Source organism: Cajanus cajan, chromosome 6, assembly GCF_000230855.2.
Source record: "Cajanus cajan strain Asha chromosome 6, NIPB_CcT2T_4, whole genome shotgun sequence".
Taxonomy (NCBI): domain Eukaryota; kingdom Viridiplantae; phylum Streptophyta; class Magnoliopsida; order Fabales; family Fabaceae; genus Cajanus; species Cajanus cajan.
Window position 1 is genome coordinate 45,839,366 of NC_138522.1, and position 13,413 is coordinate 45,852,778.

General features: G+C 34.8%; 3 protein-coding genes across 3 annotated transcripts; 1 reads left to right on the plus strand and 2 right to left on the minus strand.

Annotated features, from left to right (window-relative positions):
- Positions 1-282: 282 nt before the first annotated feature.
- Positions 283-740, minus strand: LOC145958725 (secreted RxLR effector protein 161-like). Its single transcript, XM_083076245.1, has 2 exons — positions 597-740; positions 283-534 (listed from the first exon to the last, which is right to left on the minus strand). Exons 1-2 carry the CDS (start codon positions 738-740, stop codon positions 283-285), a joined length of 396 nt encoding a protein of 131 aa, XP_082932371.1.
- A 2,423-nt stretch (positions 741-3,163) lies between these two features.
- Positions 3,164-3,928, minus strand: LOC145958726 (uncharacterized). Its single transcript, XM_083076246.1, has one exon. The coding sequence runs from the start codon at positions 3,926-3,928 to the stop codon at positions 3,164-3,166; it is 765 nt and encodes a 254-aa protein (XP_082932372.1).
- A 5,782-nt stretch (positions 3,929-9,710) lies between these two features.
- Positions 9,711-12,783, plus strand: LOC109797047 (disease resistance protein RGA2). The gene is made up of 2 exons (XM_083077207.1): positions 9,711-12,278; positions 12,361-12,783. The coding sequence occupies exons 1-2, from the start codon at positions 9,939-9,941 to the stop codon at positions 12,421-12,423; spliced, it is 2,403 nt and encodes an 800-aa protein (XP_082933333.1). The 5' UTR covers positions 9,711-9,938; the 3' UTR covers positions 12,424-12,783.
- The last annotated feature ends 630 nt before the right edge of the window (positions 12,784-13,413 follow it).

The window sequence follows — 13,413 nt, forward strand, 5'->3', positions numbered from 1 at the left end:
TTTGGAACTGTAAACTCCAATCTTCTGTCTTAAGAACTCGAACTTGTTGACTGGAAGTGGTTTGGTGAACAAATCTGCAACCTGGTCTTCAGTTTTGCAATAAACAAGAACAATAACTCCATCTTTCTGTACCTCTCTTAAGAAGAACAACTTAATGTTGAAATGCTTGGTTTTCCCATGAAAGACAGGATTATGGGAAATAGCTATTGCAGCTTGGTTGTCAACAAAAACTTTTGTGCTTTCCTTTTGCTCCATGTTAAGATCAATTAAAATTTTTCTCAACTACAAGGCTTGGTTAACAGCAGTTGTAGCAGCAACAAACTCAGCTTCTGCTGTAGACAGTGCAACAATTTCTTGTTTCTTCGAGCTCCATGAGAAAACACCCGATCCAGAGCTAAAACAGTACCCCGAGGTACTCTTCATATCATCAATTGAACCACCCCAATCACTATCTGAGAAACCTGTTAACTTAAATTCTTCAGTCCATTTGAACTTGATGCCAAAATTGCAAGTGCCTTTGACATATCTAATCACCTTTTTGCAGTCTTGAAATGCATTTCACTTGGGCAATGCATAAACCGGGATAAAATGCTTACAACATTTAAGATATCAGGCCGAGTTGCTGTAAGATACATCAAACACCCAACCATGCTTCTGAAATATGCTTGATCTATCTTCTCGGTTCCATCTTCCTTGCATAGCTTTTCCTTTTGATTCTTCGGGTGTTCATTTCTTTGCATTCTTCAAGTTTAAACTTCTTCAAAATCTCTTTGGCATATTTCTTTTGACAAATTAAGACCTCATGTTCTCCTTGTTTGATCTCCATGCCAAGAAAGAAGGTCATTAAACCAAGGTCTGTCATCTCAAACACCTCCATCATTTCTTTCTTAAGCTTCTCTACAAGCCTTGTGTTGCTTCATGTTACAAAGAGGTCATCAACATAGAGTGAGATGATAAGAATGTCAGCTCTGTCATGCTTAACATACAGTGTTGATTCAGCTAAGCTTTTGACAAATCCCAAGTTTAGCAAATGATCATCAATTATGCTGTACCAGGATCTTGGGGCTTGTTTCAGCCCATAAAGAGCCTTTTTGAGTAAATAAACCTTATCTTCTTCTGCTTCCTTCACAAAGCCTTGGGGTTGTTCAACATATATTTCTTCTAGCCAAAAACCATTTAAAAAAGATGATTTAACATCAAGTTGATAAACCTTCCAATTCCTTTGAGCAGCTATAGCAAGTAACAGCCTAATGGTGTCTAATCGAGCAACTGGTGCAAATGTATCTGAGTAGTCTACACCAAAAATCTGTGCATAACCTTTCACTACAAGTCTTGCCTTGTGTTTGTTGATAGAACCGTCAGCATTTAATTTAGTTCTATACACCCACTTGACCCCAATTACTTTTCTACCTTGAGGTTTTTCCACAAGAATCCAGGTTTGGTTTTTCTCGATCATTGACAACTCCTTCATTGCAGCCCTCCAATTTGGACTTTTCTTTGCTTCTTCATAATCTGCAGGTTCACACACAGAAATATTGCATCTTTCATAAATTTCGGATAGCAATTTGGTACCTCTTACTGGATCATCATCTAGTAATTCATTTTGCCAGCTTTCATCTTCATTCTGTCTTGTGTTTGAGGCTAAAGACTTGAACTTCACATTTGTAGAAACCAGATTTGTCTTCCTTTTATCATTCCAATTCCATTCTTCATCTTCCAGAAAGTGAACATCCCTGCTAATAATTATTTTCCCGGTTTGCGGCTGAAAGATTTTATAGGCTTTGCTGACTGTACTGTAGCCTATAAAGATACCCAGTGATGCTCTTTTATCCAGCTTATCTCGCTTGCTCTGTGGAACATGAGTAAAGCACAAACAACCAAATATTTTAAGAAATTTCATAGATGGTTTGTAACCATGCCAAACTTCAAATGGTGTTTGATCGTTCAATGCTTTGGTGGGAAGTCTATTATGAAGAAAAGTAGTTGTACTTGCTGCCTCTGCCCAAAATTCTTTTGGTAAATTCTTCTCATACAACATGCATCTCGTCATCTCCAAGATGTATCGGTTTCTCCTCTCACTAACCCATTTTGTTGTGGGGTATAGGGAGCGGTTAGTTGATGTTCAATGCCGAAATCCTCACAAAATTGATTGAATTTTTCAGATGTGTACTTAGTGCCATTGTCTGACCTCAAAATCTGAATTTTGAAACCAATTTCGTTCTCAACCTTGGCTTTGAACTTCCAAAAGATTCCAGCCACCTCTGATTTGTTCTTGAAGAAAAAAATCCAACACATTCTAGTAAAGTCATCAATGAAGAGAACATAATAAAGATTACCTTACAATGAAGGTGTTCTTTGAGGACCTGCAACATCTGTGTGAATTAATTGAAGCTTCCTTGATGCTCTCTATGTTGTTTTTGAAAAAGGTTTTCTGTTTTGCTTGCCAAATTAACAAGCTTTGCAGTTTGAACTTTTGATCCTCAAGCACCGGAATATCAAGTGCTAGCCCTTTTTCACTCATTTGCAGTAGTCCTTGATGATGATAGTGCTCGAGTCTCTTGTGCCAGATTTCTGTGACATTCTCCTTCAAAGAAAAAACAACCTGCTCCTCCTCCAATGGATTTAGAGCAAAGATTTTTCCTTTCATTTTTACCATAAACATATCTTGACCAGCTGCATCTTTAATCAAGCAATATTTATCTTCAAAAATAACTTTAAATTCTTTTTCAATTAGTTGACCAACACTTAATAAGTTCTGGTCAATTTCAGGAATGAGAAAAACATCATGAATGAACTTTGTGCCTGTACAGCTTGTGATTGCAATTGTCCCCTTTCCTTTGACTGAGATATGATCACCATTACCTATTCTGACTTTAATGACATTAGTTGGCCTCAAATCTCTGAAAAGAGCCTTGTTAAAGGTCATGTGGTTGGTACAACCGCTATCTATCAGCCAGCTTTCACTTGATTCACTGCTTAAGAAACAAGTAGCTACAAAAAGCTGGTCCTCCTCCTCCTGATCAGTAGCCTTAGCTTCTTTCTTTTGCTGTTGATTTTTGCTCTTGCATATGATTGCTTCATGTCCCATTTGATTGCACTTGTTGCATTTAGCATCAGGTCTTTGCCAGCATCTGAATGGAGCGTGACCCATTTTGCCACAATGCTAACAAGGTGGGTAACTTTTCTTTCCACCTTTTCCTTTATCGTAATTATTTGTATTGCTCTGACTGCTGGTTGGATAATTCTTCTTGTAGTTTTTGGCTTGTTGGCTTTTGACTAGAAGAGCACCTTCAACAACATGATCTTCCCTCATCAAACTTCGTTGCTCTTGGGCTTGGAAGGCATGTAGCACTTCTGCAAATGTGATTTTAGACAAGTCCCTTGTGTTCTCCAATGAAGCAATAGATGCTTCATACTTTTCTGGCACTGTTACCAGAATTTTCTCAACAATTCTAGAATCAGGAAAATTGCTGCCCAACAACCTTATCTTGTTGGCAATACCCAATAATTTGTCTGAATATTCTTTGATTTTCTCAGATTCTTTCATCCTTTGCAACTCAAATTCCCTCATTAAATTAAGCACCTGTATGTTTCTTATTCTTTCATCTCCAGCGTACTCTTCCTTTAAATAGTCCCAAATTTCTTTTGCTGATTTAAGAGTCATAATTCTTGCGAAGATGGTTTGAGAAACACCAGCAAATAATAGACATGTTTTTGCCTTTGCTTTTCTAGTTTTTCTCTCCTTTTGCATTTTGATCTGGGCCACGGTAGGATTATTTGGCAGCGGAAGAACTTCATACTCTGCTTCTACAGCTTCCCAAAGATCTAGAGCCTCCAGGTAAGCCTCCATTTTGACAGCCCAGAGATCGTAGTTTTCTCCATCAAAGACTGGAGGTGCAACTTGTGAGAAATTTGATTCGGCATCCATTTTCACAGGTCTATAAGAAAAGGGCTCACGATACCAATTGTTATTTTTAAGGAACGAAGACAGCAGCAAAAAAACAGAGAGAATAAAATATTGAAGGAGGAAGAGTATATAAGTTGGAATGAAAGAATAAGATCGTAGGAAATCTGTTTTATTCGACTGCCAATTGCAATACATTTATAATACTTGCAGTAACAAAAAATCTGACTAAGATAAAACTGAAATGCTTTCTCCTAAAGTTTAGGAACACTAAAGACTTATTCAATCAACAGAAACAGTAAAGATAATCCATATAAAGATGCCACGTGCAACAAATAAAGAGGTCACGTGCAGTTCAAAAACAAATATCTAACAGAAAGACTTTTATGATGAAATAATAGTTTAAAAAACTTTGGTTACTGTACCTGAAAAATATGAATCAAAGATCTAAGTGTTGGAGGAGTCAAAAGATCTACAACCATCACCTTAGGAGAATTGGTAAATGTTTTACAAGCTTAGGAGCAAAGAAGAATGATGAGAGTGGAGGAGGCAGTACAAGGTGTTTTTTTATGCAAAAGCACAAAATTCAAAAGGAGGCAAAGACAAGAAGAACAATAAATGGAAGAACAAAAATCCTGAAGGCCCCAACAAGCATTCCTCCTATCCACATTGCAAGAAGACAAACCATCCTCAAACAAAATGGTGGTGGACGCCAGATATCAAGTGCAGAAAATATGGCAATTTGGGACATGTAGAGCGAATCTGCAAGTCTGAATTGGAGGAGGCAAAGGTGACTGAAGAAACAAGAAGATGAACAACTTTTTGTTGCAACATGCTTTGTTAAAAGCAACAGTTCCAATGATTCATGGTTGATAGACAGCGATTGCACAAACCACATGACCAATGACCAAAAGCTCTTCAAAGAGTTGGACAAAACAACTGTTTCCAAAGTAAAAAAATTGAAATGGTGATTTTATCTCAATCATGGGAAAAGGGACTATTGATTGAAAGTTTGGCAAGTCTGAAACTGATGGGGTCTGAGAGGATATTTTATGAGGGTTATTTTTATAGGGTTATTACACAAACATACTCCACAATGATGAAATATTGTCCACTTTGGGCCTTAGCCCTCACGGTTTTGCTTTTGGTCATCATCCAAAAGACCTCTCAATCATTAAAGTATGTTTATGCTAAGTTATTATTATTTTTTCATATTTTATTGATGTGAGACTTGTTCGTATCCCATCAGAAACATATATGAGATGTATTGTATGTGCCTAATATTGTTGTACTTTCAGATTTTCCACAGCTGGTGGTCTTGCCTCAACGGCTTCAAGAAACTGCCAATTCCTTACAGTCCTTGGAAATTTCAAATTGCGACAATCTAGAAATGCTTCCTGAGTGGTTGTCAAGTCTAACTAATTTGAAAACACTTGGCGTATCATATTGTCCAAAGATCCTATCTCTCCCAAATAACATCCATCAGCTCACCAAACTTGAAAGTTTGATGATTGAAGGTTGTCTTGAATTATGCAGAAAATGTCTACGCCATGTTGGAGAGTTTTGGCCCAAAATATCACATATCAAACATGTTGACATTAAAGAACCAGAAGACTAGTGGAAGAGGAAGAAGAGTTAGAGGAAGAGCAAGACTAAAAGGAATGCTTTGATGAAACAAATAAGCCCTTGTTTTATTGTTTTCGAGGCGCTGTTTTCTGTTATATAGTCATTCTTGATGGTTTCTCAATATGTTTTGAACTCTTCATGAATATAACATTTCACATCGAATGGCACTTGGATCATTTTTATTTATTTATTTATTTTTATTTTTTCATGTAAGCCTGTTTGGCTATATCTGTTTTATCTTCTAGTTTTTCGTTACTAAAAAATAATGAGTTTCTAGGAAAGGAATTTCAATTCAGAACCTCCATGATTTGTGCTTGCAACACTGCAATATTTGTTTTTTATTTTTATTTTTTATAATTTTAATTGTTTTTTTTATCTTTCTTTTGATTTATATCGATATTCAGGTGGTGATTATATATCAAATTTATTTCACTTAATAACTCATTCTATATCAAATTTTAATAATTCAATCATTAAACTAAAAGTTCTTAATGTATAGACAAGTTTGTAAAGTTTAAAAAATTTAAAAATTATTTGATACTTCGTTTCATTAATTTAAATCAACATATAAAATATTTTTATGATTACATGTCAATTTTAATTAATGAAATGAAATATCAAATAATTTTTAATTTTTTTTAAATTTTACAGACTTGATCTATGTATTAAAATTTTTTAATTCAATAGATAAACTGTTAAAATTTGATATAAAATATAATTATTGAGTAAAATAAATTTAAATAGACTTAGTGGATCTTTCTTCATATATATATATATATATATATATATATATATATATATATATATATATATATATATATATATAATAACAATTTCATTTCTTATCCGAAAATAATCCACCTAAGCAGTCAATATCAATTATCAAGTACCAAATTCTATTACATATTTTACGGTCACCATAAGTGGCAAAATCAAAAGGGTTATTCCATATTGAAGTATTAGTTTGCTGCCATTAACTACACAGTTAAAAAATAATTTACATATATCTTTATTATGTGAAGTCAGCATTTAGAATTATATATATATATAACATTTATTTCTGTCGATGTTAAGGTAATTCTTGATAAAATCACATTTCGCAAGTGTAAATTAGTTGTTAATTGTCTTGTTCCGGAGAAAAAAATACTTAGGACACAATCAACATTTTCCCAATATCATTTGGTTCTGGCTCTTTGGATTTCTTGGCCCTTTGTTCTGTGAAGAAAAGAAAAAGATTAATACAGGAATCTCACAGATGAAACCATGCATCTATAGATGTGAAACAATCATAATCCAACCTACAACAGTGATGATAGTTCCTCTAGATTAGTAGTTCAGAGATTTAAACATCTTTTCTATTTCAAAAACCCACAACTAAGATCTGTTTTACGTACTTGTAGTAAAGAGGTTCACTAAATTAGTTCAGGCCTCAGATCCATCACACATAATCAAATAATTTGGTTTACAAGGTACAAGTGGGATAGAGGAAACATTGTCTGCAAACTTTATTAAACCTACATAATCAATAAAATGAGTGTTGCTTACACTAAGATTAACTGATAATAAATGCTTTGGAAAATCAGAAAATGCCATCATCACTGTTCAAGAGTAAATATGTGATTTAAAAATTAAACTTAAGTCAATCTTGGGTGAGACACTAATGATACTAAAGTTTCTTATCATTTTATTTCACATAATTTTGCTTCTCCACATTGGTATCCACACTACTGGGGTGGAAAATACAGAGAGACACAACTTAATCAAAAGTAAAGGACTTAACAAATGCTTCCTCAAAGAAAAAGTTGTCTAGCTTACGAGTTACAAGTGATCTACAACTATAAATTTGCAATTAAGCAATGCTTTAAAGAACAGCTTTACCTGGTCTTCCAACATGTTATAGACTAATTAGGCACAGGCAAATAAAAAAATTATTTAAAATTAATCTAACAAGGTAGCAAAACCCATATGAAAAATGGACGGTAAAACCATGCTCAAAAGAAAATTCATTAAAATGAGCCACTTGAAAATGTTTTTGCAAATCAACTTGCCTACAAGGCTTATTTTGCCGCTGCCCAAACTCATCATTTACAGGCTCTGCAGACAGATCAATTCCAAAAAACAAATTATTAACATTCAATGGCAATGGGTAAACAATATCAACTAAAAATGAACATAAATGTCTCACCAGATTTCTGTGTGGCTTCATGCACATTATTTTCCTAGCTGTAAATATTCAATCATGAAAACAGAAATCACAAAACCAGCAAAAACTACAGGATCATCAAAACTAGCATGGCGTCAAGAAAAGCATGACAAAAATCATTTCATCGTAAATCTCCCTCCTCAAAAGTATACAAAGAATGAGACACTTGTGTTGTGTCAGTGTGCAAGGGTATTTCAATCTATAGTATTATAATGAAAATTGTAAGTTTGGACCATACATAGATGCACACACTCAGGGAGAAGGAGATTTCAACCATGTTAAAGGCACTTAAAGCTAGTGAGTTGGCCACATAATTAGCACTTAAAATATTATCCAGGGAATGCCATGCCAAGAGCATGAACTCCAATACCACCAGGATGCTGCCCTCCAATAAGTGTCTCACCAGAAACGTAGTAAATTATATGATTACTTGACTTTTCACAGACTAGTGACACTACTACTTCCACTTAATATGCATGAGAACATTGTATTACAACAACATAAATGCATAGTTATAATAAATGTATGAGTTCAAATTTTCCTCTAAGTCAGCACTGTTGATACTTATCAATTTTACTTACTTGATTATGAGACTTAGCAGGCTCATAATTCATCTGTAGTTCTGTACTATTACTGCTCCACCCTCCCATGACCTCTTGGAGGAGTAGACTGAGAAGCACTAAAACCAAAAGATTCAGCTGAGCTGGTGGAATATGCAAATTGTTAAAAGCCTTTCCATCAGATGGAGTGGCAGGCCCACCAAAATAATAAGAAAAAAGAAGTTTGGATCTTATAAGCTAGTTTATTTTCATAAGCTACTTGAAGTATCTTATGAAAGAAGTTGTTAAAATAAGTTCGCATATCAAATAAAATTATTTTGGTCCATAAGCTTCTCTAATACTTTGCCAAGCATACTCTATATGTTGTTTTTTGGCTTGAACTTTCTGTACAACCAGTTATTGTTGTACGCCTGTTTTTTTGGCCTTGTTTTTTTTTTTCTTTGCTATAAAGACTGGCCTAATAGGCAGGGCTTTAAATCATTGGGACTTATAGATATAAGGAGTCCTCTAAATGGGGAACTTTCAATGGGTTGTAATATGAAATTTACAATATCATAGTGAAATCTGTTTTCTCCTCTGCCAATGGACTAGCCCATATTTTGCATGAATTAGAAGTAATTCTCTGTTACTTCAACTTCACCTTGATTTTTCATTAAAAAAATGCTTTTTAGTAACTAAACATCATAAATTTAGGTCAAATCATACTAGATTTAACTCACCATACTTCATCATAAACACACTTGTAAAATTGCCTTCATCTTTTAAAAGAAGACAAAATTCTCATTTTCTCATGACGCATCTGAAGCCTCTGTTAGTCTGTCACGGTTTTCTTGGTGTGTACTGAAACTCAATAGTTAGTGACAACATTTTCTTCTTAGAACTATATTTCACAACTGCATATTGACAAATCCTCTCACCCACCAAGGCTGAACATTAGAACTATGCAACATGACAGCATTTTCGTATTTAATATGGTGCTGTCCATGATATTTTAATTCTTGCAAACTCATTCTCACTTTCATATTAATTTTATATAAAGGATTCCACCACCTTAGCAGAGGTCCTTAACGTGCAACTGTGCAAGACAAAATTATTTGGTATTTCTACTCTCATTTATAAGAGGATCCAACATAATATTATTAGGCTTAAAATAAATCTAATAATATCATTTGACAAAAAATTAAAAATATTATAGAAATGAGTCTTGAAAAATAATTATATTTATACATTTTAAAAATAAATCTTTTAAAATGAATTTTAAAATTTAAAAAAATTATGTAAATATTAATATAAAATAATTTTTTTTGAAAGAAACTTAAAACGAAGATTTTGTTGACCTTCGGCATGAGTCATTTCTTGCTTTTCTAATAGGATATCAAAACATTGTCAGCAAAGGTTTATTTCTAATAGGATATCAAAACATTGTCCCATGTTGTCAAGAGGAAGAAAATTCTCTTATTCAGTATTTCAATATTATTACTATAAATTAATAACACACCGGTTGCATGGGACATTAATTATTATGGAATCCACGACGCAACCCAGGGTGCCATTAATTAAATGATCTGGCAAAGAAGTTGACTTGGCATCAAGCACTGTTTTTGTTTCCTATCTCTTGTGTTTGAGTTTCTGACAAGTGACAACTATGGCGGAATCATTCCTCTTCAGCATCGCAGAGTCACTCTTAGCAAAGCTTGCTTCTCGGGCTTATGAAGAAGCTTCTCAGGTGCTGGGTGTATACGATCAACTCAGAGAGTTTAAAGGAACTCTGTCATTAGTGAAGGCTGTGCTGTTAGATGCTGATCAAAAGCAAGAGCAGGAGCAGAACAACGAGCTGCGGGAATGGCTGAGCCAGATCAAACGTGTCTTCTATGATGCCGAAGATGTGTTGGATGAATTTGAGTGTCAAACACTAAGAAAACAAGTGGTCAAAGCTCATGGTACCACCAAAGCCAAGGTAGGTCACTTCTTCTCCAGCTCTAATCCACTTGTTTTTCGTTATAGGATGGCTCGACAAATTAAAGATATCTGTAAGAGACTTGACAAGGTTGCAGCTGATAGGCATAAGTTTGGTCTTCAAATAATTCATGTTGATAGGCGTGTTGTGCGTAGGAGAGAATTGACACACTCTCGTATGGTTGATTCAAATGTCATAGGAAGGGAACATGATAAAGAAAAGATCATAGAGCTTTTGATGCAGCAAAATCCTAAAGATGATGATACAGGTCTCTCTGTTATCCCCATTGTGGGGATGGGAGGCTTGGGAAAGACCACACTTGCAAAGATTGTGTTCAATGACAAGAGGGCAGATGAGTGTTTCCCATTGAAAATGTGGGTGTGTGTTTCTGATGAGTTTGATATTAAGAACCTAGTCATCAAAATCATCAATTCTGCCAATGATTTAGCTTCTGTTGATGCTCCTCCTCACCAACAGAATTTAAATCTGTTAGATCCAGAGCAACTGCAAATTCAATTGTCAAACAAACTTGCTGATAAAAAATTCTTACTCATCTTAGATGACGTGTGGAATGAAAATCGTGTTAAATGGGTTGAGTTGAAAAATTTATTACAAGTAGGTGCTACAGGAAGTAAAATTCTAGTGACTACACGTAGTCAAACAATTGCTTCTATGATGGGCACCATCCCCTCTCACAATTTAGAAGGTCTTCCTCTGGAGGATTCATTGTCTCTATTTGTCAAATGGGCATTTAAAGAAGGAGAAGAAGAAAAACATCCTCATTTGGTAAATATTGGGAGAGAAATTGTGACAAGATGTGGAGGGGTTCCATTGGCTGTGAGAACATTAGGGAGTTTACTATTCTCTAAATATGAGGCAAATGAGTGGGAATATGTGAGAGACAATGGAATTTGGAATATGCCACAAGAAAAAGATGACATTTTACCTGCACTTAAATTAAGTTATGATCTCATGCCGTCCTATTTGAGGCAATGCTTTGCGTTGTTTTCCCTTTACCCAAAAGATCATGAATTTGATAGTTCTGATCTAACTGCACTTTGGGGAGCACTTGGATTCCTTGATTCACCAAAAAAGAATTGGACACCGGAAGATGTTGCCAATCAGTATTTGTATGAACTAATGTCAAGATCTTTTCTTCAAGATTTTTTCAACTTTTCCACGGTTTATACATTTACAATACATGATTTGGTGCATGATCTTGCTCTATTTGTTGCAAAGGATGAGTTTCAATTTATAAATTCCCACATTCAAAATATCCATGACAATGTTCGACATCTATCTTTTGCTCAAAGCAGTTTTGTTGACAATTTATTCACCACAAGATCAGTACCTGTGAGAACCATAATGTTTTTAGATGGTGAATCTAAAGAAGCCAACAGTGAAGCTTTACTAAATATTTGTGTGTCAAAGTTCAAATACTTGCGAGTTTTGGATTTAAGTTATTCAGCATGTGAGACTTTGCCTCGTTCCATTGGTAAGTTGAAGCACTTGAGATATTTCAGTATTAGGTATAATCCTTGTATTAAGGGACTCCCTGATTCTATTTGCAAGCTTCAAAATTTGCAAGTGTTGAATCTTGTTGGATGCATGGAGTTGGAAGCATTGCCCAAAGGATTAAAAAAATTGATCAGTCTCCGGGATTTCCGCATAACCACAAAGCAATCTGTTTTGCCTTACAATGAGATTACAAACTTAAGCTCACTATCTATTTTTGCATGCCATAATCTGGAGTCTATCTTTGGAGGAGTGAAATTCCCTGCTCTTAAAACATTGTCTGTTTTTTACTGTGGGAGTCTGAAGTCTTTGTCAATGGATGCAAAAAAATTTCCTGAATTAGAAACGTTGATTGCCTATGGATGTGGTAATTTGGACTTGGAACTGTGGAAGGACCATCATCAAGAAGAAAGCCCCAAGTTGAAGTTAAAATCTGTTACGTTTGCGGATATTCCACAGCTAGTGGCCTTGCCTCAATGGCTTCAAGGAACTGCCAACTCCTTACAGTCTTTGGTAATTTCAAGTTGCTACAATCTGAAAATGCTTCCAGAGTGGCTTTCAAGTCTGACTAATTTGAAAACACTTGCTATATTAGGTTGTCCAGAGTTTCTATCTCTCCCAGATAACATCTGTCACCTCACTGCACTTGAAAGTTTGATGATTGAAGGTTGTCCTGAATTATCTAGAAAATGTCAGCCTCGTGTTGGAGAATTTTGGCCTAAAATATCTCATATCAAACACGTTCACATTGAAGAACCAATAGAACTGGAGGAAAAGAAAGAAGAATCAGAGTAAAAGCAAGACGAAGAGAAATTCTTAAATGAAACAAAAAAGATTTGAAGCCCTTGTTTTATTTCTTTATGCTGTTCGAGGGAGTGTTTTCTATTATGTAGATTGTGATTCGAAGAAGGTTTTCTGAATATGTTTTCAACTCTTCATGAATTTCAATTTAGAACCTCCATGATTTGTGCATGCAATATTTGTTTACTTATTGAAATTTTAACTGCAGTTTTTCCTTCTCTCTGTTAACTGATAGGCACAACTCTGCATATTTCATTTATACTGATATTCAGATAGTGATTAGATCATTATATATATATATATATGTGTGTGTGTACACACTCGAGACAGCATTTAGCAGAAATTTTGGATTTTGTCCCTTGAACAGAGTAAACGTAGCAGTTTGCTGAAACACGTGATAGTGGAGGTGGTTATCATGAACAATTTGTTGGTGCAGTGTTTCAGGAATTTGAATAGCACTATAATTGATTCAGTGATTACTGATGTAAGGTTAAAAAGAAATTGTTAGAGCTTACCAACCACAAATACTGACTTCTCCATATTTTGACTTCTATGTACCTTCTCCTTGGATACACTAATAAACAATAGAAGAATTTAGCTGTAAAAGGAAAATACCTCAGAAAGCAAGACAATGTCATCTGCAAAACTCCATGTCAATATGAAGCAAAAACATGGGGAAGAAACTCATACTATTGTGCAATTTGTTGGAACAACTTTCTACCTTCACCTTCGGTAATTGAGTGAGTGTCCAGTACTCCCAAGTACTAAAAAAAGCCTTACCAAAATAATAGTTTTGCTCACAACCAAAACCTATATGCTATTATTCTTTGCAATCAGATTATGGTAT